At 40.9% G+C, this 22,296-nt stretch overlaps 2 protein-coding genes across 3 annotated transcripts in view; both read left to right on the plus strand.

The window, feature by feature from the left end:
- Positions 1-22,296, plus strand: part of nphp4 (nephronophthisis 4) — a 225,068-nt gene that overhangs the window by 11,863 nt on the left and 190,909 nt on the right. For both annotated transcript variants that reach the window (XM_079676360.1, XM_079676361.1), the window contains 2 exons: positions 13,210-13,379; positions 13,731-13,795. In XM_079676360.1, coding sequence (XP_079532486.1) covers positions 13,210-13,379; positions 13,731-13,795 — 235 coding nt within the window. The remainder of the gene's footprint in view (positions 1-13,209; positions 13,380-13,730; positions 13,796-22,296) is intronic.
- On the plus strand, positions 7,871-10,513 carry LOC307036242 (uncharacterized protein). Its single transcript, XM_079676364.1, has 3 exons — positions 7,871-8,017; positions 8,402-8,705; positions 8,834-10,513. The coding sequence occupies exons 2-3, from the start codon at positions 8,403-8,405 to the stop codon at positions 10,352-10,354; spliced, it is 1,824 nt and encodes a 607-aa protein (XP_079532490.1). The 5' UTR covers positions 7,871-8,017; position 8,402; the 3' UTR covers positions 10,355-10,513.

Here is a 22,296-nt window from a genome sequence, read left to right on the forward strand (position 1 = left end):
CAATTGCTTGTTGACAGTTTTCAGTTCTTATTCACATTTTATTCTTAGTATTCAGGTTCAGCTGTATACCTTCTGGCTAATCCTCATTTGCAATGACACGGCTGGTAACCTTTTAATAGCTTTACTGGCTGTTAAAAAATCTCTGTAGTCTAAAAAAACCTTCAGATGGAGATTTCTGAAAATTGGACAATAAAAGTCTTTGCTCGATAGAAATTCGTATTAATGTCACGCTCATTCCTTGGAGGGATTCCAAATAATTGGGCTGTTACTCCAATAAATCCTGTAGTCCTCATCTTTGGCTGATAAATCAGATTTTCCCTGTCTTCCACCTGTTATTTTTTTCTATCTCTGTTTAGACATAAACTTTTATATCAATCCCCTTCTTTTTCTTACTTCAGCCACATTGCACACCTCGGAGGACACATTCACTGCCTCCATTAATGGAGTCCAAGCTACTTTTATTTCCTCGCACCAGTCTCTCCGGTGATAGAAAAGAACATATTTTCTGGCTTCAGCCTCGCAATCAGCTCCATTACCCGGCTCGTTCTTTTTGTACCTGTCATGCTTCAGGTTTTTACTTACTGCCTCCTCCACTTCTACATCTCTGATTCTGCAGAATAGCCCCCGATTACAGTATAAAAAGTGTCAAGAGTGTATAATGCTTAAGATTTTGGCATTTTTTTAAGGATCTAAATTAAACAACAATTCAGCAAGGGATAGAACTGCTACCTGAATCTCAAAGTTCTTGAGTCATAGTTTAAGACCCTATGTACCTTGAGAGACAGTAGACGGTATAATTAAGCAATAGCTCACTTCAGGCCGTGGTATATGCTCATTATATCACAGCTAAGGGGCGTGGTTCGGCCCGACGCGAAGCGTGGCAATATGAAAGAAAAATACACACTCTAATTTAAATAGTTTTTATTAGTAAATAATGATGTTCAAAATAAAATAGTCCCTCCGTTGCCTTCTGCACAAACCATAGTGCAAGGTGGTTGCTATGCAACAACACTAACAGCTAGCGAACATATTAGACAGAGAGCGTTGATCCATTATTTGGCTATTTATTTACATTAATGTGTATGTTACCGTTTATTGTGCACCCACTGAAAAACTGTCCAGCATCAGTAGAATGGCTTACGTGGTCACTTGTATAGATTGAGGTTGTTCTAGGCTGTTGCTTGGCGTGGCGAGAATATTGCTCCACTTTCTCCGGTCCCCGAGATTCGGCTTCCAGTAGCTCTGGAGAGAGCTTTCGTACCTGTGGCCACTAACGGTCATAATTTCTCTGGTTTGTTTCAAGACCCGCATCAGAAAGCTTTTGAATGGTGCTACTTTTCCAGTTGGTCTACCTGCTCTTCACGTAGCTCTGCATGTCGTCGTTTAGGTGCTTTTTTCCCCTGGAGATAGGCACTCCTCAATCCACTCCTCCATAGTAAGACCCCCTCGGAGGTCGAAGTTAATCTTAAATGTTTCCATTTTATGCTTTGTAAGTTTGTTTCGTAACGGAAGAAATGTAAATATATTTATAAAACTGACAAGTCAAATCAAAGAATCTGATTGGTCGATAGTGTTTTTGCGGACCTCTTTGATTACAGATTTGAAAACATCGTTTCTTGCTTTAAAATTAACACAATTAATTATTTGAAACCTTGGAAAGTATCTAGATATCCCTGCCCTAATGCCAAAGGAACTGCACACTGAATATGTTTTGCCGTTTGATGTCTATGTCTGGGCCGCTGCGTAAAAAGGAGGGTTTCTGCCCCGTTACTTCTCCGCTGCTTTGTTGTTCCAGTATGGCCCAAAGGTATACTGTTTTTCTCAGACGCGGAGGGATACTGACTTGTTGTCGTGAAAAGTAATTTACAATTCTACCCGTGGTATACGCTCAGTATATCACGGCTAAGAACCAATCAGATTGCTTGATTTGACTTGTCCGTTTTATAATCCCAAGTATAGGACTTCACAGAACCACCACCACCAAGTTAAAGGGACGTTTTCTCTTTGGAGGTGTTATTTTGCCGAACAGTCAGCAGCTACTGATTTATTTGTCAAATTGAGGTCTTTTTGAGTTGACATAGAGGCGATTAGCATTTGGACCATTGATGTATCATTTTTCCAGCTGGTCTAATAAATTGTTCTTTGGAATTGACCTGTTAAGCTACATCCATTCCATCCACATTTCTTTTTTAAATGACCATATCTTGTGTTATCTTTGTCTATTCAACTGGCTCTGCCAAAGGAAGATGATGTCTCCATCTTGAACCCACCTACATAGCAATAATGAGAACAGCAGCAAACCATTTGAATTGCTAACAAACAATAGAGAAGGTGGAAGTGATTCAAAGCTATGAATTTGGCCAAGTCCAAATTATGTTCAGACTAATTAGGACTTATTTTTAGACTTTACATTGATTTTGGGACATGTATTGCTCCCCTGTTAGTACGTTGCCAGTTTTCCCCTTTTCTCTCTTTTTTTTGGATGAATTATCCCCCAGTCTAATTCAGAACAACTCTGACGTTCTTTCTTTTATTGGCTTTTTGTCTATTTTCCAACCACAGATCGTTTAAACAGCTAGTGAAGTTATTTGGAAGTAGGTTTTGGGTAGCTGTTCAGCAGGTCAGTTTCTCATCAGCTCAAGAATGTTGGACCTGTGAGGACTTCTCATTGAAGCTCTATTTGCTTTAACTGTCACACGTATGCATACTTGGTCCTATCTGACCGAGCAGTGACATAATTGGCCACAAGGAAGCCTCGAGCCACCATCCCTGCCATTTTCTCTGCCTCTCTATCATCCATCTCTCATCCTTCCTACGCTGGTGACAGTCACAGAATTTCACAGGATTTGTGATGCTGATACCCGCTGGTTCTGGGCCTGTCAAATGACTTACTGTATCTCCCTCTCTCGTTCTCTCTCTTTTTCTCACCCTCTTTCTCTCCCTCTCTCTTCCCTCCACCTCAAGGCGTTGGCTATGCTGCCAAAACTAGTATCAAAGCTTTACAGCCAAGAATCTTCCAGAGTGCATGTGCCTGCTAAGCTTCACAGGACTTCAAGGCCTTTGAGGTTATATTTGCTTTAACTACAAATTCTCAGGGTGAAGGCCGAAGGAGATGTAATAGTTATTGACCTAAGTAGGAGCTCAGAGTAACATGAACACTTATATAATGTATTAAATGTATATGTATTTTTTTCTTTTAAATTATTTATGTTATCAACCTTTGTTCACCTATAGACATAGGGTATAAAGAAAATCAGATATACGTATATTTTTAATAATGTCATCAATAGTGTGAAGATAGGGTTGACTGTTGGTGCTTTCACAAAAATGTCACACAATGATGATTTTGATACATAATCATCATGTGGATCTGATTACTAAGCTGGTAAGGCAAACAAGGACAACAGTCTAGGATTTTTATAAACATACTTTACCTTTAAAACCAGAAGCAGAGATAAAACTTACAATATTAGGACATCGAAAATATAAGACGATATATAGTGCCACATGACAACACTGGTATAATATGGATATATTGCCATGCTCTAGTCCACACACATCACATGCATTCATACAGCTGCATACAGAACATTTGAATGGTAAATACGAGCATGCAGACATGTAGAGCAGCCCTGTTATATAATTCCCGGGTAGCTGACACTTGTTCTCCCAGCCTCCCATCCAGCGTGTTGGCTAAATGGAAATGCCCTGTTTGCTTTTCTTTTGGGAAGCCTCCAGGGGTCAAACACCAGGGCCCTGTCAATTACACTCCAGTTGCTCTGGACATCTATGCAAAAACCAATGCTCATTTGCAGCCTCTTTTGTTTTGTGTATTGCCTGTGATTCCCCCTTCAGCGCTTGCCCAGTTGCCCACAAGTCAGGCATTTGAATAACCACCTCGAGGGGGCGGGGAGAATTAGCCTCAGCTTTACAGTCCAATGATAGCACTATGAGAGATTCATAATTGCTTGTTTGGCACCCAACAGCCTCTAATGGCGCTTTTCCACTGCAGCACGTAGCACGGTTTAAGCGGGCCGGGTCACTACTAGGGGTAGTTCCGGCTCAGGGCTACTTTTTCACCTTTTTTCTGGCCCTCCAAAATCGAGGTTCTTACCATAGGTTCTTACCGGGCCAACAACCAGGCTGAATATACTAAACTAGTGACGTAAACACTCTCGACTGCTGAATGGTCAGAGAGAATCGCTGGCAAGGGGGATACAACTACAACAAAATGAACATATTTTACCGTGATTTAATTGTAATACATGTTTCAAAATGATGCCGAAGTAACAACATACTGATACCGGTTAGTAAAAACCATGAATTAATACTTTGACAAGTCGGCGGACAATACGGCAGGCGAAAAACCTTTTACAATGCGTGTGTGGAGATCGGATCGATTCAAGCTAAAGTTGTATATGCTCCATCCACACTCACAACAACGGCCTATAGACATAAATACACCAGCGACTGTATTCACCAGACACAGACATTCTGTGGTTTGTACTTGTTTAACTTTTGTCTAGTTTCTGAACAGATAAGAGGAGCTGTGAGCTCTGAGTGCTAACAGCTAACGACTGATGTTTTGGTTTTGTGGTTCGCATCGAAGATGACGTCACGGCAGTTTTATGCAGCGTCGCTCCGCCCGCCGAATAGCCGATCGCCCCGCCCACACTGCGTTACTATAGTTACTACACCAGTAACTAAACTGTAATGGAAACGCAGCATAAAGTGAGCCTGGCCTACCAAGGCCTAACCATACAGTGGAAAAGTGCCCTAATAGGACTCTATGAAGCTTTAACACCAGTTTTTTGGTTAGTTTCTTCCGAAATCAAAGTTGTATATAGTCCTACACATTAACAACCAATGAGTAATGCAGTAGGACTCTTCTGTTATCCTCTTCAGTAGACAATAAGTCCGCTTATAGTGCTGGATATATATTTGTTAGTACTTATGTGTATTCATTTTATTCAATAAATTCGAGACTTTTACTATCTTGAACTGTCACTCTGGCTTATAGAACTTATCCAAAAAGTTCCCCCTTCACAACACATAACATGATATTCTCCCTCTATGGCAGTATGATAAAAGGTTAGTACCAGAATATAATTGTATTACCTGCTTCCATAGCAAGTAAAACCAGTTTATTATGATACAGAGCTACAATGGTTTAAGGCAGAACCACCATCACAAAATTCTTCGTTTACGCTTTTCTACCATAGTGTTATATCACACAACCGCTTCCTCACACTTTCTTTGCCTCCATCCTGTCATAGCTCTGTTTCTCTCACCCACAAAGGGGTCTCAACACAACCCTCCCATAAGCTGCAGACAGTCCGGGTGTTGGCAGTGACAGCGACTTCAAGCTACATGCCTCTCTGCTAATGATGTTTTAATGTCACCCCATTGCCATTCGCCTCACTGGACTCAAAATGTGTGTATGTGGGGGGGCGGGGGCTGGATATTTACCCCTGCGAGAATCGATTACTGCTTTGTTGACAGTCGCTGCGCAGTATAACCTCTCATTAGGTCCAACATATGCTACGCCTGGCATTCCTGCCGATGCAAGCTGTTTTCTCAATGACATCTCCTGTGGCGTCAGGAAGGAGCGAGATCTCATAACATTGCCTTAACGTAAAGTTCTGGGGGAAGAGTGCAGTGTGCGTTTGCTTTGAAATAGTACACATTTGGAGCTTTGTTCAGGCAGACAAAAGTTAGTGCTATTTTAGATAGATTTCTGTTTGCACACGCCTTGCTCAATTACTGTTTGTACAAACCTTACAGTAAATGTATTCCTTATTTGCAGTACTACCTCCCGAGTTTGGTCGCAGACGTAGTATCGCCATGCTTCAGCCCAAATCTAAAGCAGTTTCCAAACAACATAGTACATCTAAGATATCTGTGAGTTAATACTGGAAAAAGAACCCTTTGAGGTTTAACAAGGTGCAGTTTAAGCATGCTGTACTGAAAAATCCTGTGCAAAAAAGCTCATGTATCCTGAAATTAAGTTACAATATTTATTCAAAACAGTTGCCACCATTTTATCCTCATTCCAGCTTGTCTATCTCAAAATATTCAAAACTAATTATAGTTTCTTTGAGCATTGACTTCCTCCTTTGAAAATCTCAATTACTGTAAATTGAGCAGGGGAAATATTTGTTCTGTGGGGACACAGTATTTACTTTTTTTTGGGTTGGAACAGAATCAATTTGGAGGTACATCAAAGCAGCGAGGCAGATGAAAAGAAAATCTACCTTTTTTGAATTGGAAATTCGTCACGAACAATGTCCACGTTTGGATTGCTCTGAGACTGGGGGCTATGTCTTTCACCATAATGCAAATCCCACATTATCACAGGAGGAGGTAACCTGGGGGAATATAACATAAGGTATATAGATCCGGGCACTCAATGTTTAGGTATTACATCTCGGGATAGGTTCAAGAGAAGTTTAGTCACAGATGAGACTTCAATGTGGGACTTGAAGTTGAAGGGAAATAAATAAATAAACTGAGGGAAAGTACATTTTCAGTCCATAAATACTGAATGGCATGCATCTTGGGATGGGGGATATTTTTACTTTCTCAGCTCGGCGCATGTTTACAGCTGCTAGAATATCTGTCTGAATCCCACCTCAGCAAACATACACAATATGTGTTCAGCCCAGAAAATAGACATCACCATCATAAAGTGGCTCAGTGATAATATATTTTTGTAGTCCGACTCGAGAGTAAGCAAGGGCTCCCTTGACTAAAATCATTGGGATTTTCCATTGGATTTTGGAATATCGCAGAAAATAAGCTGTCGCAAATGCACGTTGATGGTTTTGTTCAGCAGGATAACCTATATTAACACCACTTTCATAATAGTTGAGTAAAAGCAATCACCTGAAATACATTTTTTGGGTGTTAAGGTGATGACGTTATGTAGTCTCATTTAGCAACTTGTTAGCAACTGCCGTTTTGAAGACATGTACAATCTTTAGATATATACTCAAGTGGTTTGAGACATATTTTATGTCGTGGAACACAATGTGAATATCTCGTAATCTTGTGGTAATCACAGCCATTATTTTGGAAAATATAGACAAACCTATTAAAAAAACCTTTGACACAAGGTTACCCGTAAAGGCTGAAATGCTAACTTTTCCGGTTTGAAGACTAATTTCTATACCACTCTATTGAGAACAATGTAAGAGTTGAACTGAGACACTGTGTTAGGATTTCATGAAATTACTTTTATCTTAAATGTTCCTCTACGGTGAGTTATCAGGCATTGTTACTCATCCTATATACCAGGGGTCAGCAACCTTTTTGATATGAAGTACCATTTAAAAAAAAAAATGTAATCAGTGTGCCAAACCCACATTAAGGTTATCATTAATTGCAATTATGACGTCCCATCAACATTTCCAACGGGTCTGTAATTGTATTACATCGAAGTGCATAGCAACATTTCAAAGAAAGCAGCCATCCTTATGAAAACATTCACATCTGAGTTGAAATCACTAATCACCAATGATGATTAAGCACCAATCTTCAGCAATAAACTTGCAATGTGTTAACAGCAAATGTCAAAACGGGTGAATTAAATGTAACAAACAGAAACATGAGCACCAAGTATGCTCCCATCCATATGAAAACATCCACATGTGATTTATCACACAACAGGTAGGCTTTTTTTTTTTTTAAATATTGAAGTTTAAACCATCAATCTGGTGCACTTTGAGACCATCATTGATAGATATAGATACATCTCTCAACACCCATATGAATTAGAACTGTAAACAAATTTTCTTTTTATTTATGGATATTTTACAAATCACTTCCCTTTTAAACTGTATTCTTGTTTTACTATCATATAGTAGGGGAGACCCGGTACAGTTGAAACACGGGTTGGTTGTAACACCCTCAATATCTCCAATCATAAACAAGCTAGAGTGATGACACTCACTCTGCACATGCGCAGTTAGATGGTAAGATCGCCGAAATAAAAAGGAGCCACGTTTGAATATCTCACGTAAGTTATCAGCAAAAGTGTGTTTCTGAGGTCAAATATTAACTAAAATGATATGATGTATTTTTTGGATACTGTCTTGAGTTCAACATGTCTAGGAATCCAAACTAGTATTATTAGAATCACTGTTTTGTAAGCTACAAATATAGCTAGCTAAATATGGGTCAAGCCAGCAATCAGGCAGGTTCACAGGGGGTGAAGCAAGACTGGTGGTTCTGGGACGGTTGTAACGGGACGGTTGTAACATGGCACATTTACAATGATGGCTCATTTGCTTGAATGATCAATTGTTCATTCAAGCATTGATTGGTGTGCATTGTCCCTGTAAAAATAAACAGAATTAAATACTGTACAGTAGGCATAAAGTGTGTGTGTGTGTGTTTACAGTATGCCAAGTATCAGACAGAGGAAGACCGACAGGGGAGTGCCACTTGCTCTGCTGCAGGTGGCCTCAGGTGAAGTTCAGGAGGGCAAATCATTCAGGGAAGTGGCAAAGTCCCTGGATATATGCCATGTCACTCTGTACCGGTTCCATAAGAAGAGGCTGAGGTTGGAGAGTCAGGGATCACACACACCCCCAAGAGTAGGCTACTGGACTCCAAAGAAGGTGTTCTCAACAGTGCAGGAGATGCTATTGAGAGACTACCTGATGGAGGCATCTGATCTATATTATGGTCTCAGCTCAAAGGAGGTAGGTCATAATTAAGGTAGAATAGGCTATCTATAGGCTACTGAACAAAAGAAAAGTAAGTGATCAAATACATTGAGGCCTATAGTGAACAGACAAGTGAAATATTTTCCAATGTATATTCATTTTAGGTGCGGAAGTTTGCCTATGAATTGGCAAAGAACTACAACTGCAACTTCCCTCAAACCTGGGCAGAGAAAGAGATGGCCGGAGCTGACTGGCTCACAACGTTTTTGAAGCGGCACCCTACCCTCTCCATACGCAGACCTCCGGCTACCAGTCTCTCACGGGCTACAAGCTTCAACCGAAAAAATGTGAGAAAGTTTTTGGACAACCTGTCTGCAGTCCTGACGAAGCATGAGTTTGTCACACAGGAAATTTGGAATATGGACGAAACCGGAGTCACAACTGTCCAAAACCCTGGGAAGATTGTTGCCAGAAAAGGGACGAAACAAGTCGGCAGTGTGACATCTGCAGAGCGGGGCACTCTCGTCACACTTGCATGTGCTGTAAATGCATTGGGGAATTCCATCCCCCCAATGATGATATTCCCCCGGAAGAAGTTTCATCTCTTCTTCACCAGCAATGGCCCTCCTGGCTGTATTGGCACAGAAAATGGGTCTGGGTGGATGCAAGAGGAAGACTTTTTGGTCTTCCTCAAGCACTTCCAGAGCCATACCAAGAGCTCACAGGAGTCAAAGGTGCTGCTGATTCTGGACAATCACTCCTCCCACCTTTCTGTGGAGGGGATTAATTTTTGCAGGAGCCATGGGATCATCCTCCTCTCTTTTCCTCCCCACTGTTCTCACAAACTACAGCCCTTAGATCCCACTGTATATGGGCCACTGAAGAGGCACATCAACAGCCGCTGTGACAATTGGATGAAGACTCATCCAGGAACCACAATGACCATTTACGATCTGCCGGGCATTGTGAAAAGTGCCCTTCCTCTGGCTGCAACGCCATCAAATATCCAGGCAGGGTTCGCGTGCACTGGAATTTGGCCTTTTAATAGAGACATTTTCAATGATATCGACTTTGCTCCATCCCAAGTCACAGACCGCCCACCACCAGAACCTTCTACCAGTGCAGCTCCAACACCAACTGTGGCATCCTCTCCTCCACTCGCAGCCTCCTCTCTTACACTCGCAGCCTCCTCTCCTCCACTCGCAGCCTCCTCTCCTCCACTCACAGCCTCCTCTCCTCTACTCGCAGCCTCCTCCCCTGTCAGGCCATGTGTGGAGCCTGGGACATCATCCTCTGCAACACCTTTCTCACCCTTGTCCATCCGTCCACATCCAAAAGCCGGACTAAGGAAGCAGACCACAAAGGGGAGAAAAAGAAGAGAAACCGCTGTCCTCACAGACACTCCGATGAAAGATCAACTCGAGGCTGAGAAAAAAAGATCTAACGCAAAGAAGTCTAAAGCGAAGACAAAAATCAATTTCGGCCAAAAAACCAAACCCAACAAGAAGCAGAAGATGCAGGCCTCATCTGATGAAGATGAGGCCCAATACTGTATTGTGTGCCTGGAGAGCTACTCCAGATCCAAGGAGATCTGGCTGCAGTGTTGCTCCTGTAAAGCCTGGGCACACAAGGACTGCACAGATGGAAGTGCCTTTTACACCTGCCACAACTGTGAATCTGATTAATTCTGGTGTTCTGTTTTAAGTTCTGTTCAAGTTCTGTTCATTGTTCATTGTTTGTTGGAGGATGTGTGAAATCCCATTAAAATCTTGTTGCCTTGACAGCTTTCCCTATTTTTTTTGTCATATAGTGTGAAAAAGGGTAACCGTTATTAAGATGTTACAACTGTGCCTGCATGGGTTACAACTGTCCCTGTACACAAGGACAGTTGTAACAGTTGAGTTTTTTTTTTAAAATACATTTTCCAACCTGTACTTATTCCATAAAAACATCTTAAAGACATTGTTTCAGTTGCTGACATATTGATAATGCATAATATAGCAAAATGGCTATCCAATTGTAAATGGTTTTTTACTTATTGGGGAAAAGCCCCAAAAGTGTTGCAACTATCCCTGGTCTCCCCTATGTCATACCTGTTTTTCATGTATTCTCTTATTTTTTGATAACTATAATGAACATGTAAAGGTGCACCTTTACTTCACCTGAGCTGAGGTTATTTGAGCCTCTCAGTCTGACTGGAGAAGTAGTTATACTGTAGCATATTATTTTTGATGGCGTTATTGTATGATCAGTATGACAGATGAACAGATCGCCACTGGGCTTTCAACTAAAGACACAGCCACGCAAAAACTGCGGCATGTGTACAGCTCCTTATGGGTACCGCAATTTCTGAAGTGCCGGCGCGGAGTTCCGGTGCGCTCCAGGACTACATTTTGATCGTTTCAACACGTAGGAAAGCAGCAGAAAGTCGACTTGAATTAAAGAGAGCGGGGCCTAGAAGTTATGCTTCTGCGCTGCGTTGCGTACATGGCTTCCTTCTGCAAGTAACGGGGAGACGCGCTCTGCCGGCGGTCTCATTCAGGATCCGAAAATAAAATTTAAATATTTTGCACACTTATTCCACTTATTACTAGTGTGCCACTGGTTACGGTGCCGCTTGGCACGCGGCACGACCCCTGCTATATACCCTCTCACTGCCCGTGTTGATGTCACAGAAATGTGTTTTTGTTGAGTCTGCTCCAGCAGAATACTTTTATCGAGAAGCAGAGATACCAGTTATGAGCTAGTTTGTGAATCTCAACATCCTTTGCTGGCAAGTCCTGTGAATAAACAAAAACCGACAAATAACTGAATCAAACCCTGGCTCGACAATACTCTTTCCCTCCCACGTATCCCATTTGTATTCAGCAATGTTTGCATCTGGAAAACAAGTAATTTAAACCCACTATGCTCATAGATAAAAGACTGATGTGGTCGAAATAGGAATGCCTCTGAGGTTTTAAATTTGAATATATTGCTCTGCGGTGGCTGATGGCCGGGGTTGAAGATGATCAGCCTCTGCCACAGTGGGCTGGGAGAAATTGGCTCTGTATTTCAAGGTAGCTCATGTCTACTTATGCAATTTTTTTTTTCTGTTGACACTGTCATGTTCTTCTTTATGGCTTTGAAAAATCACAGGCGTTATTGTGCTCGGGGACCAATGGATCATAGAGAATTTGTGGGTCTTTTTTTTATCATATTCAGGCCTTTGTACATGCAAATCATTGTGGCTCTGCTGTAGGTGGGTTATTATTTAAAATTTGAATGGCAGATCAGAGTCAGTAAACAATTGCACCTACCTGGCACCGACTACAAACAGCCTCCCAAAAGGTTTGACTGTCTTCCTCGGAAATGTGATAAAAATAGCGAGGTCAACCCCCCCATGTAATCCTAAGGAGTGTCATCACCAGAGGGACATACACGCCTCCTGAATGCGAGATTTGTGAAGTCACACATTCAACCATTCAGGTATGCTTGCCAACCCTGGATGTTTGGCCCTTTCCTTTCGGAGACCTGCAATATGAAGATTGTAACGAACATCCTGGGCATAACAGAGGATCAAAGCAGCACAACAATTGCAAAATAGAAACGCTTTTCTTTGTCTTTCGAAGTATGGGATACGACCCATGTTTAATTTTTGCTGTGGAGGCAAACAATTGTTTTGCTTGATTATCAGAATAAATTGCCATTTTTATTCAGGTTTCTCATTCATTCTGTTCATCTTTGCCCATTCTTTTTTGTGAGAGGGTATTTTCTTTCCCTCTTACCAATCAATAGTTGATGCCCTATCCAGTCTGCTGATGTGATTTTCATTCGGGCCACCTTTTTTCATGATGATTAAAGAAAAATATGCTTATTTTAGGAGCTGTTGAATTACATACTATACTATATGGCCATACATGTATTCAATGAATATGTTTGTGATACTGTAGTAGCATTTACCATTAATGAATTTATTCCCATTTCAATGGCCCATGTTTCTTTTATAATAATTAGTAGTATATATTTCTGTTACTTTGAGCCGTTTATATAATTCAGTGTCTCTGGAACCAAAGTTTCCAATATGCGTGTATATTTTTATGTTTACATTCCCTAGACTACAGTAACTTGAATGTCTGTATGAGTTGATGCTTAATGGCATGCCAGTAGGTACCATGGGACGGTGTACCATCTGTACTTGTTTATATGTCATTACCCTGACATGATTCCCATAATGGAAATTAAATAGTATGGCAATATACTCTACATTAAAAAAGCTTTGAAAAATGTCACAACATGTTGGAGGAGCAGAGTACGTTCTTTTAACATGCTTACACATCCCCGTTTGGTTTGGTGAAAGATCCCTGGTGCTTTTCTCTGACCTTTTTTTGGACTGTTATGAACCGCGTATACCACAATTTAATACCAAATTTTGCTTTTTTGTTCTTGTTTTAAATTAATATTACTGTTAAGATCACGTGCATTAACATTAGATATTCCAATGGGCATTCTGAACATGTTGTTTTTATAACAATACTTTTCAACCCATGTGGTTCTATAGGTCCTGTACTTCCATACGTCTCTGCGGATGCTCAGCACGGTGGTGGTTCTGGAGCTGGTGTCATTGTCACCCAGGCCAGACGGCTCCCAGCAGGCACTGGGGCGAGGCTTCACTGTCCTGGAGCTTTTCACCAACAGGCCAGAGGCTCAGGCTGCTGATGGGGACAGAAGGTGATTAGCATTTTTAATTACACCAGCCAGGTTTCTCACTTTGTTTCCAATGAGGAGATTGTCAAAGAACAGGTATGGTTGTTATGAGGGGACTGCCAGATTATTATAATTGATACCTGTTAATCCCATGCAATAATATGTAGCACAGGATGCTAGTAGAACTATTACTTTACACAAGCACTGTTTGTTTGCTTTGTTTTGCTAAGGTAGTTTGGTTGAGGGACACCAATTGTTCACAGATCATTCATTAAATATAACTAGCACAACATTAGACATGTTTTTGTTACATTGGCAACTATAGCTGCTATTCAGTCAGTCATTCATACAGGTTGTTTTCAATGTATTTTCTAGGCTCAATCTACACCATGGATCCCCAAGAAGCCTCCTACACCCCCTTCTGAAGGACACTGTTGAGTGTAAGGACATCTTTTATATACTATGTTTTGTGAATCTGTATTCCTTTTCACTTTGACCCTGGAGTAATGCAGCAGGAAAGCTTAGTGGGACTCAGGGGTATATATTTAGAGGCCAGGAAGGTGACATATGCTTTTATAGTTGAGAACCTTGACAACTACAGCATCTTTAGGTACACACGACAATACATGAGGCAGTACTCTTCCTCAACTCTGCCTTGTTACTGCAAGTCGAGATGTTCTAGAAATTAAATATCAATGATTCACTAACACTTCATATAACATAACCTCTGGAGACTTTAATCCATTAAGGGGTGCTCTGCTATGACAATCCAGCTCGGCATGGAAGGAATGTGCATAGATGTAAGAGTTCTAAAAAAGTAAACTACTTGAGTAATTGCCTATATTTCCTGCAAAATAAACGATATTGAATAACAAATCATTGAACTTGTCTAACCCTGCTTAGCTGGCACTGCCATCCTAAAGCCTTGCTGACTTGGAAAAACTCCCACTCCAAACCTTATGAGGCAAAACAGAATAAATATTTGGTGTGAAAGCTCCAAAAAGAGATACCAGCGCAGTAAGCCCTGCCAGAGAACAACAGAATGTTTATTACAATGGGCAATGAGATATGAAGCAGAAAATATAAGTATGAAATGACGGGTACCATCACAGGAGGACAGGTCAACTGCACTTCTTGTCAGTCTAACTGTGGGTTCAAAAGTTACACTATACAAGGCTCAATGTGGACAATGCTTGTTTGACATTAGTATCTTCGCGTAAGCGCGGAAACACGAGCAATCTGTCCAAACATCGTAATTAGTCGGAGAAATGCAACGTTTTCGACTCCCTTAACTCGTAGCTCTGTTGCCCCAATTATGTGTCAGGTGAAAGAAGTACTCAGAACTTGTACTAGTAAAAGTAAAAGTACAAGTACCAGAGTGTAGGAATACTCTGATACAATTAAAAGTCCTGCATTCAAAATGTTACTCAAGTAAAAGTAGGTAGGCTATGTGTGGAATAGGAATGGACTAGTGATGTGATTATTTGCAACCTTCAGTACAAATAGTACTTAATGTTGATACAAATATTTTCATTAAAAAATGTATTTAAAGGTAGGGTAGTTTGAGAAACCGGCTCGAGATACACTTTCTGTTATATTCCATGGAATGCTCTTAACATCCCGATAACAATGAATATCTTAAGTGCTTTGACAAAAAATCCATACAAAAAATTCATCTGTGGAAGCCGTAGTACTGTAAAAAGCACGACCAATCATTTTAACCGGCCTGGCTAAAATAACTGGATGGCCTACCTGCCTGTCAGCTTTCCATCTGTGCGCAAACTTATCTCGTGCCCTCATTGCTCATGTGCTCGTTCGTGTGTGTTGGAGGAGGGGCTCTGTAAGGAAGTGGCAGATTCTTTCCGGCTGTGTATTTTCAAATTCTAGCGCACTCGAGCTGGTTTCTCCAAAATTACCTACCCCACCTTTAATAAACTACTACTCAGGGAAGGAGTGCTACTAGTTTCAATTAGGCCTAATTATTTTACAGTGGCACAGGATCAATCTCCAATACAAGCACTTTTGTTCATGTTCAATTCCTAATAACATATACAATGATGGTTGGACCTTTGTGTCTTGTTATTATTGGCAGAGAAAATGTAGTGTTTGTAGAATTATATATAATTAATCCTACCAATCTATGTGGGAACCGGGTTATGGGGGGCTTGAAAATGTTTCCAATTACCCTAGGGGGGCCTGACTGAAAACGTTTGGGAACCACTGGTGCAAAGGCCCGGACACACCAAGCTGACAACAAAGAACTGACACAGACAGACCCCGACTGTTGCGTCGCCTCGCGTCTCTACGTTTTGGCCATGTGTTGCACTGGAACACACCGCAAAGACTTCAGCCGACGGCCAAGAAGCACGTACGAACTGCGCATGCGTGAGTGGCAATAACTCTCCTTACCAACAGGCGGGGTAATGTGTATTCGTCATTCAAAAGAGGCAAAAACCGGAAGACAGACTGCTTGATACACCGAGAGAAGAAGAACAGAATGCGTGATATAAACAAACAACAAATAGCGTGTGCGTTCCATTTTCACTCTACAGCGAGAAGCTCATGGGGCTTTCCCGAACCTGTGTCGAGAGCTGGAGTTAAATGAAATCTCAGATTTGCCTTCTTAATAGTTTGTTTCGGTCCCTCACTTCCGTTTAGCTTCTCATGCACTGATTCGCTAACTGAACAGCCAATCAGAGTGATTTCTTTTGCATGTTGAATTGGCGGGTTTTGGCCGAAAAGTCGTCGGCACGGCTGAAAAGACACAACGGTGCAGGACACACCAATCTGAGTAGGGCGTGTCAACGGTCATCGTTGGCCTGACGCCCACCGACGGCCAAAATCGGTTTGGTGTGTCCGTGCCTTTACAGATAAGTCTTCAAGAGAGACAAATCAGCCAGCCACACGTTGAAGCAGACAACACCTTGCCCCTGGCTTTTGACTTGAAATGAAGCTATTCCCAGACAGCTATAGGGTCAATACATGATTGACCATCATTTCTTTCTTCTTGTGTCGGATTGGGTTATTTTGGTAGTTTACTTTTTAGCTGCTATTGTCTTTGTGGAGCTTGTGTGCATGTGGCCAAGAGTGATTTCATAGATCTTAGCACTCTGCATGATACCTAACAATTACTTTTACAATGGATAGGAAGTAAAGAAAGTTTTACCTTGTGATTGAATAAATTGAAATAACTGTGGATCTTCCTGCTGGAGGTTGACAGTTTGGTGTTTCAGTCATGAGCTTTTTTTTTTGAGAATTCCAAACTTTTAATTGGATTGTCTTTTATATATTTTATATTAGACTTTTATCACTTTAGCATTTGAGAACAAGTCTATTTAAATTATTGAGTATGCTACAGAAGCTCAGGGTTGCTCTACATGTCCTCGCCTGGCCTAAAAACCAAGGCTATGAATTACAGAACACCATAGTGCCTCACAGTATGAATAACACTGTGCCCAGTGAGAGCCAGAGTTCCTGTCTTTGCTATCATGTCACATGAATATTAGAAAACCTTCTCTCAAATGGACTCTTATGCCCGCTGAATTATTAACCACATGCCTGTTGTTTGGTGTAACGTTGCGTCTTTGTTCTAAGCGATATTGCTGCCACTCATGCTGTTGCTCTTTTGTCGCCAGAACCTTTTTTTCTCTCCATATCGCTTTTACATCCATCATGACAGGATTGCACAGTCCTGTATCTACTGCTTGATGTGGACCATTTTCAGTGTGAATTTGAGAAACAAGTACCTAAAACTATTCTGTGCTGGAATGAAATAAGTACATTTCGTTATAGCAAGGATTCATGTCTGATTGTGTGAAAGAATTATAAGGAGAACACATGCCCTGGAGTCAGATTTTTTTTTTATAGTGCATACCGTATTCCACTTTATTCAGTTTCCATCTGACTTTGTTATTGAAAATACGGTAGCTCTGGATAAGAATAATACCTTCATTGCTACTTGAAGTGTTGAAATGAAGTTGGGGTGAACTGAATAAAAGTGAATGAATTTAAACTACGAATGGCAGTAACTCCACATAACTCACTATTATTATTCATGTTATTGTTACATTGGATGGCTATTTCTTATAGTCCTTAAACAACCTGATGACTTAAGACAAAGACACTGCTACACTTAATCTGGTATGACCACCACAACAAATGGCAACAACAGTGCACTGAAATCAGATGGTTTTAGTTCATTTAGGTTAACATGTAGAAAATCCTGATTACATCAGAGGCCTGTACTACGAAGCTGGATCAACCTAACCTGGATATGTTTGAGTTAGCCGGTTGGCCTAATCCAAAACATACACGCTCTCGCTAAACTGTACTACGACGCGGGTTATCAAGTGGATCGCTCAAGCCAGCCGTCCCGTATCTAGTTAGGTGCGCGTTCACATGAAAGGGGTGGTATTTGGAGCATTCCACCAATCACAAACATGGAGAAGCGTACTGACAGCGCAGCGTCATACTTCCTGAATGAAAATTGAACTTTAATATTAGTCAAATAATAAGAAGTTAAACTTTAAACATCCATGACCTAAACACTTTATCCAGGATAAAAGCCACATAGTTTCACCTGCAAGGTGAATCCAGCTGGTAAAAGAAAAAGTGTTTGAATGCGTACATTAACAGGTTTATGATATCACTCTGGCCCGTTCTAAAACACAAGTGGATCTGACTTTAATTACATTTTTCTCGAGTGTTTCGTTACCTTAATGTGTTGCTTAAAATAATACTTCTGTGTATGTGACACTGTGAGTGTTGCACGGCCAGATACGGCTCCGCTGACTCAGATAAGGAAATATATGATACATTATGATGTGATATGCCGCGGACTGTACTTAATGTTACTCTGATCCGGTTACTTATGTTGTGGCAGATACAGTGGGGCAAAAAAGTATTTAATCAGCCACCAATTGTGCAAGTTCTCCCACTTAAAAAGATGAGAGGCCTGTAATTTTCATCCTAGGTATACCTCAACTATGAGAGACAAAATGAGAAAAAAAAATCCAGAAAATCACATTGTCTGATTTTTAAAGAATTTATTTGCAAATTATGGTAAATTAAAGTATTTGGTCAATAAAAAAAGTTCATCTCAATACTTTGTTATATTCCCTTTGTTGGCAATGACAGAGGTCAAACGTTTTCTGTAAGACTTCACAAGTTTTCACACACTGTTGCTGGTATTTTGGCCCATTCCTCCATGCAGATCTCCTCTAGAGCGGTGATGTTTTGGGGCTGTCGCTGGGCAACACAGACTTTCAACTCCCTCCAAAGATTTTCTATGGGGTTGAGATCTGGAGACTGGCTAGGCCACTCCAGGACCTTGAAATGCTTCTTACGAAGCCACTCCTTCGTTGCCCGGGCGGTGTGTTTGGGATCATTGTCATGCTGAAAGACCCAGCCACGTTTCATCTTCAATGCCCTTGCTGATGGAAGGAGGTTGTCACTCAAAATCTCACGATACATGGCCCCATTCATTCTTTCCTTTACACGGATCAGTCGTCCTGGTCCCTTTGCAGAAAAACAGCCCCAAAGCATGATGTTTCCACCCCCATGTTTCACAGTAGGTATGGTGTTCTTTCTCCTCCAAACACGTCTAGTTGAGTTTTTACCAAAAAGTTATATTTTGGTTTCATCTGACCATATGACATTCTCCCAATCCTCTTCTGGATCATCTAAATGCTCTTTAGCAAACTTTAGACGGGCCTGGACATGTACTGGCTTAAGCAGGGGGACACGTCTGACACTGCAGGATTTGAGTCCCTGGCGGTGTAGTGTGTTACTGACGGTAGCCTTTGTTACTTTGGTCCCAGCTCTCTGCAGGTCATTGACTAGGTCCCCCCGTGTGGTTCTGGGATTTTTGCTCACCGTTCTTGTGATCATTTTGACCCCACGGGGTGAGATCTTGCGTGGAGCCCCAGATCGAGGGAGATTATCAGTGGTCTTGTATGTCTTAAACTATAATAATTAATTTTAATAATTGCTCCCACAGTTGATTTCTTCACACCAAGCTGCTTACCTATTGCAGATTCAGTCTTCCCAGCCTGGTGCAGGTCTACAATTTTGTTTCTGGTGTCCTTTGACAGCTCTTTGGTCTTGGCCATAGTGGAGTTTGGAGTGTGACTGTTTGAGGTTGTGGACAGGTGTCTTTTATACTGATAACGAGTTCAAACAGGTGACATTAATACAGTTAACAAGTGGAGGACAGAGGAGGCTCTTAAAGAAGAAGTTACAGGTCTGTGAGAGCCAGAAATCTTGTTTGTTTGTAGGTGACCAAATACTTATTTTCCACCATAATTTGCAAATAAATTCTTTAAAAATCAGACAATGTTATTTTCTGGATCTTTCTTTCTCATTTTGTCTCTCATAGTTGAGTTATACCTAGGATGAAAATTACAGGCCTCTCTCATCTTTTTAAGTGGGAGAACTTGCACAATTGGTGGCTGACTAAATACTTTTTTGCCCCACTGTATGTAAGTAAGCTTTCTTAATGCTAATGTTATAATAGTCAGATTGCTCTGAAGGTGGGAGGTGATATTCTATTAATGTTTACGTTCACACAGTGGGTGATTTTTGCCGGCCGTCTTTCCTGCAATGGCAGCTTTTCTGTATTTCCTTTCTCCTGTAATATGACTTGATCGCTTTAAAACTCCGCAAACTGAGCTCTGATTGGTCAGCAGACAGTGCTTTCACTGAGTTGAGCTCTTAGCCTGCAACCTAACCTGCTCCGGGGCAGGTTAGCCGCACAGCATAAGTTACCATGGAGATCTAGCCTGCTAAAAGGAGAACCAGCTCCGTAGGACCGGAAACCCCAAGTTTTCCCTGAAGTTAGCCGGCTAAGCGAAAATCCTGCTTCGTAGTATACCCCCCAGGAATGAGGGTTATAAATAATAACATTTGCATTCATCCGCTGCATGCCACTCTTATACGACTTATCTCTATTTTCTCTTATTTCCCATGTTCTCTGAGGCTGGCTTATTAGGTAAGTCCCGCCCTCTTACATGTTGGCAATCAATCCAAAAAGAGCACCCTTCAAGTGCAATAAAACCGAAAATATTCGGGTGCCAACATCGACAAAGTGGTTACGTGGTGTGGGAATTTGGTTCGAGCTACTGGAGGGGAAACACATTGTGTATTGACATACCAAGCTGGTTATAGGCTATTGCTAAACTGTGAGTGGACGAGCGTCTGTCAGCCTAATTTTTGTTTGGCGGCGAACTCAAGTCAAGGTGGGACACCCTCTTTTCTCATCTTTCATCTTTATTGTCTAATCATTCTTATATACTGATATTTTCACAATGACAAGGTCTTCTGGAAGGAGTGGTTAGTGAGAGTGCTGTGAAAATGGTTCCAAAAACACTGTTTCGTTTTTAAAAGTGTGGCTTTTATATCTAGTCCTTGATTTTATTTTGCCTATTTGAGAGACCAATACAGACTACTGCTGCCTGCCGGCGCAATATGTATCAGATAGTTAGCTGTAGTCTTTGCAGTGTGTTCAAATCAACTTTTTGGCTAAGAAACTGGCAACGCAAGGCAACCAAGCCATCTCCTCCGTTTGGTGTTAGAGCCTTTACAGAAATAATAATTTTTTTATGCTGTGGTAATGTTTTTGTAAACAGTGTCTAAATGGCCCCCAGTTTGTTTTGTGATTAAGCAGTGTGAGAAAATAAATCTGGATTCTTCCTTTTGTTGAATGTCACATCAAAGACCAGCAATTTGTTGATTCTGTATCATTGTGACTCGACTTATTGAAAGAAGCCACTATTGACTGCCAGGCTATTGACTAAAATAAGCTTGTGTTTGTCACCCTTGTGTCTTCGGTACATTAAAAGTGCTTTCAATTACATTTTAGTACAGAGTACACTGTGTACATACGTTATGAACTTTCCTGGTTGTTTCAGAAGAGCAAACAAACCTCTGTCCTTTTATTGACACAATGAAGCATATGTTCTGTTCCAAGGCCAGTCATTGTACTCTGTACTCTGGAGTACACAGGGTCAATATGTTGCCCTCTGTTCACAGTGCAAAATGTGGTCTCTGTCTTCACACTCCACTGAGATTTGTTTGCTGCATCACAAAATGCAGCAACAGTTACATTTAATATATTGCCAGTGGAAGTAGGAATAAAGACAGATAGATGGAAATATAAAAATATAGCCTGAAGCCTCGTGGTAACTCAGTGTGTTAGAAATCGATCAAGAATCAATGTAACACTGCAGATTAGGGTCAGAAATGTTTTCCAACATTTTTCAAAGCTTTTTTAATGTACAGTATATTGCCATACTATTTAATTTTCATTATGGGAATCATGTCAGGGTAATGACATATAAACAAGTACAGATGGCACACCGTCCCATGGTACCTACTGGCATGCCATTAAGCATCAACTCATACAGACATTCAAGTTACTGTAGTCGAGGGAATGTAAACCTAAACATATACACGCATATTGGAAACTTTGGTTCCAGAGACACTGAATTATATAAACGGCTCAAAATAACGGAAAGATATACTAATTATTATAAAAGAAACATGGGCCATTGAAATGGGAATTAATTAATTAATGGGAAATTCTACTACAGTACCACAAACCTATATAATTGAATTAAACATTATGGCCTGGAATTGCTGCTGAATGAAAAGTCAGGGACTTGCTATATAGTCCTTTTGATTCATCCTCTGGTGAGAGTTTTCATTCTGAACCAAATTGGTAATCCAACAAAACATTTGACAAACATCTCTGGTCAAATGCACAAGACTGTAAAGTATCACCAAATGATTGCAAAAAAACAGCAATATAGTCCCACATGTGTTGTCAATTGTGTGTCAAAGAGACCTTTTACAAAGATGTAGATTAACAAAGAGTAAAAGGAGAGTCAGAAACTGAAATTAAGAATATGGTGGCATATTTTCTCTATTGAATTAAGAATCAAAT

The sequence above is a fragment of the Notothenia rossii genome, assembly GCF_949606895.1.
Source record: "Notothenia rossii genome assembly, chromosome: 4".
Classification (NCBI taxonomy): Eukaryota; Metazoa; Chordata; class Actinopteri; order Perciformes; family Nototheniidae; genus Notothenia; species Notothenia rossii.

Coding starts and splice junctions, on each gene's coding strand:
- LOC307036242 (XM_079676364.1), top strand. CDS start 8,403: ATGCCAAGTATCAGACAGAGGAAGACCGACAGGGGAGTGCCACTTGCT. Junction 8,706..8,833: donor ATGGTCTCAGCTCAAAGGAG/GTAGGTCATAAT, acceptor TATTCATTTTAG/GTGCGGAAGTTTGCCTATGA.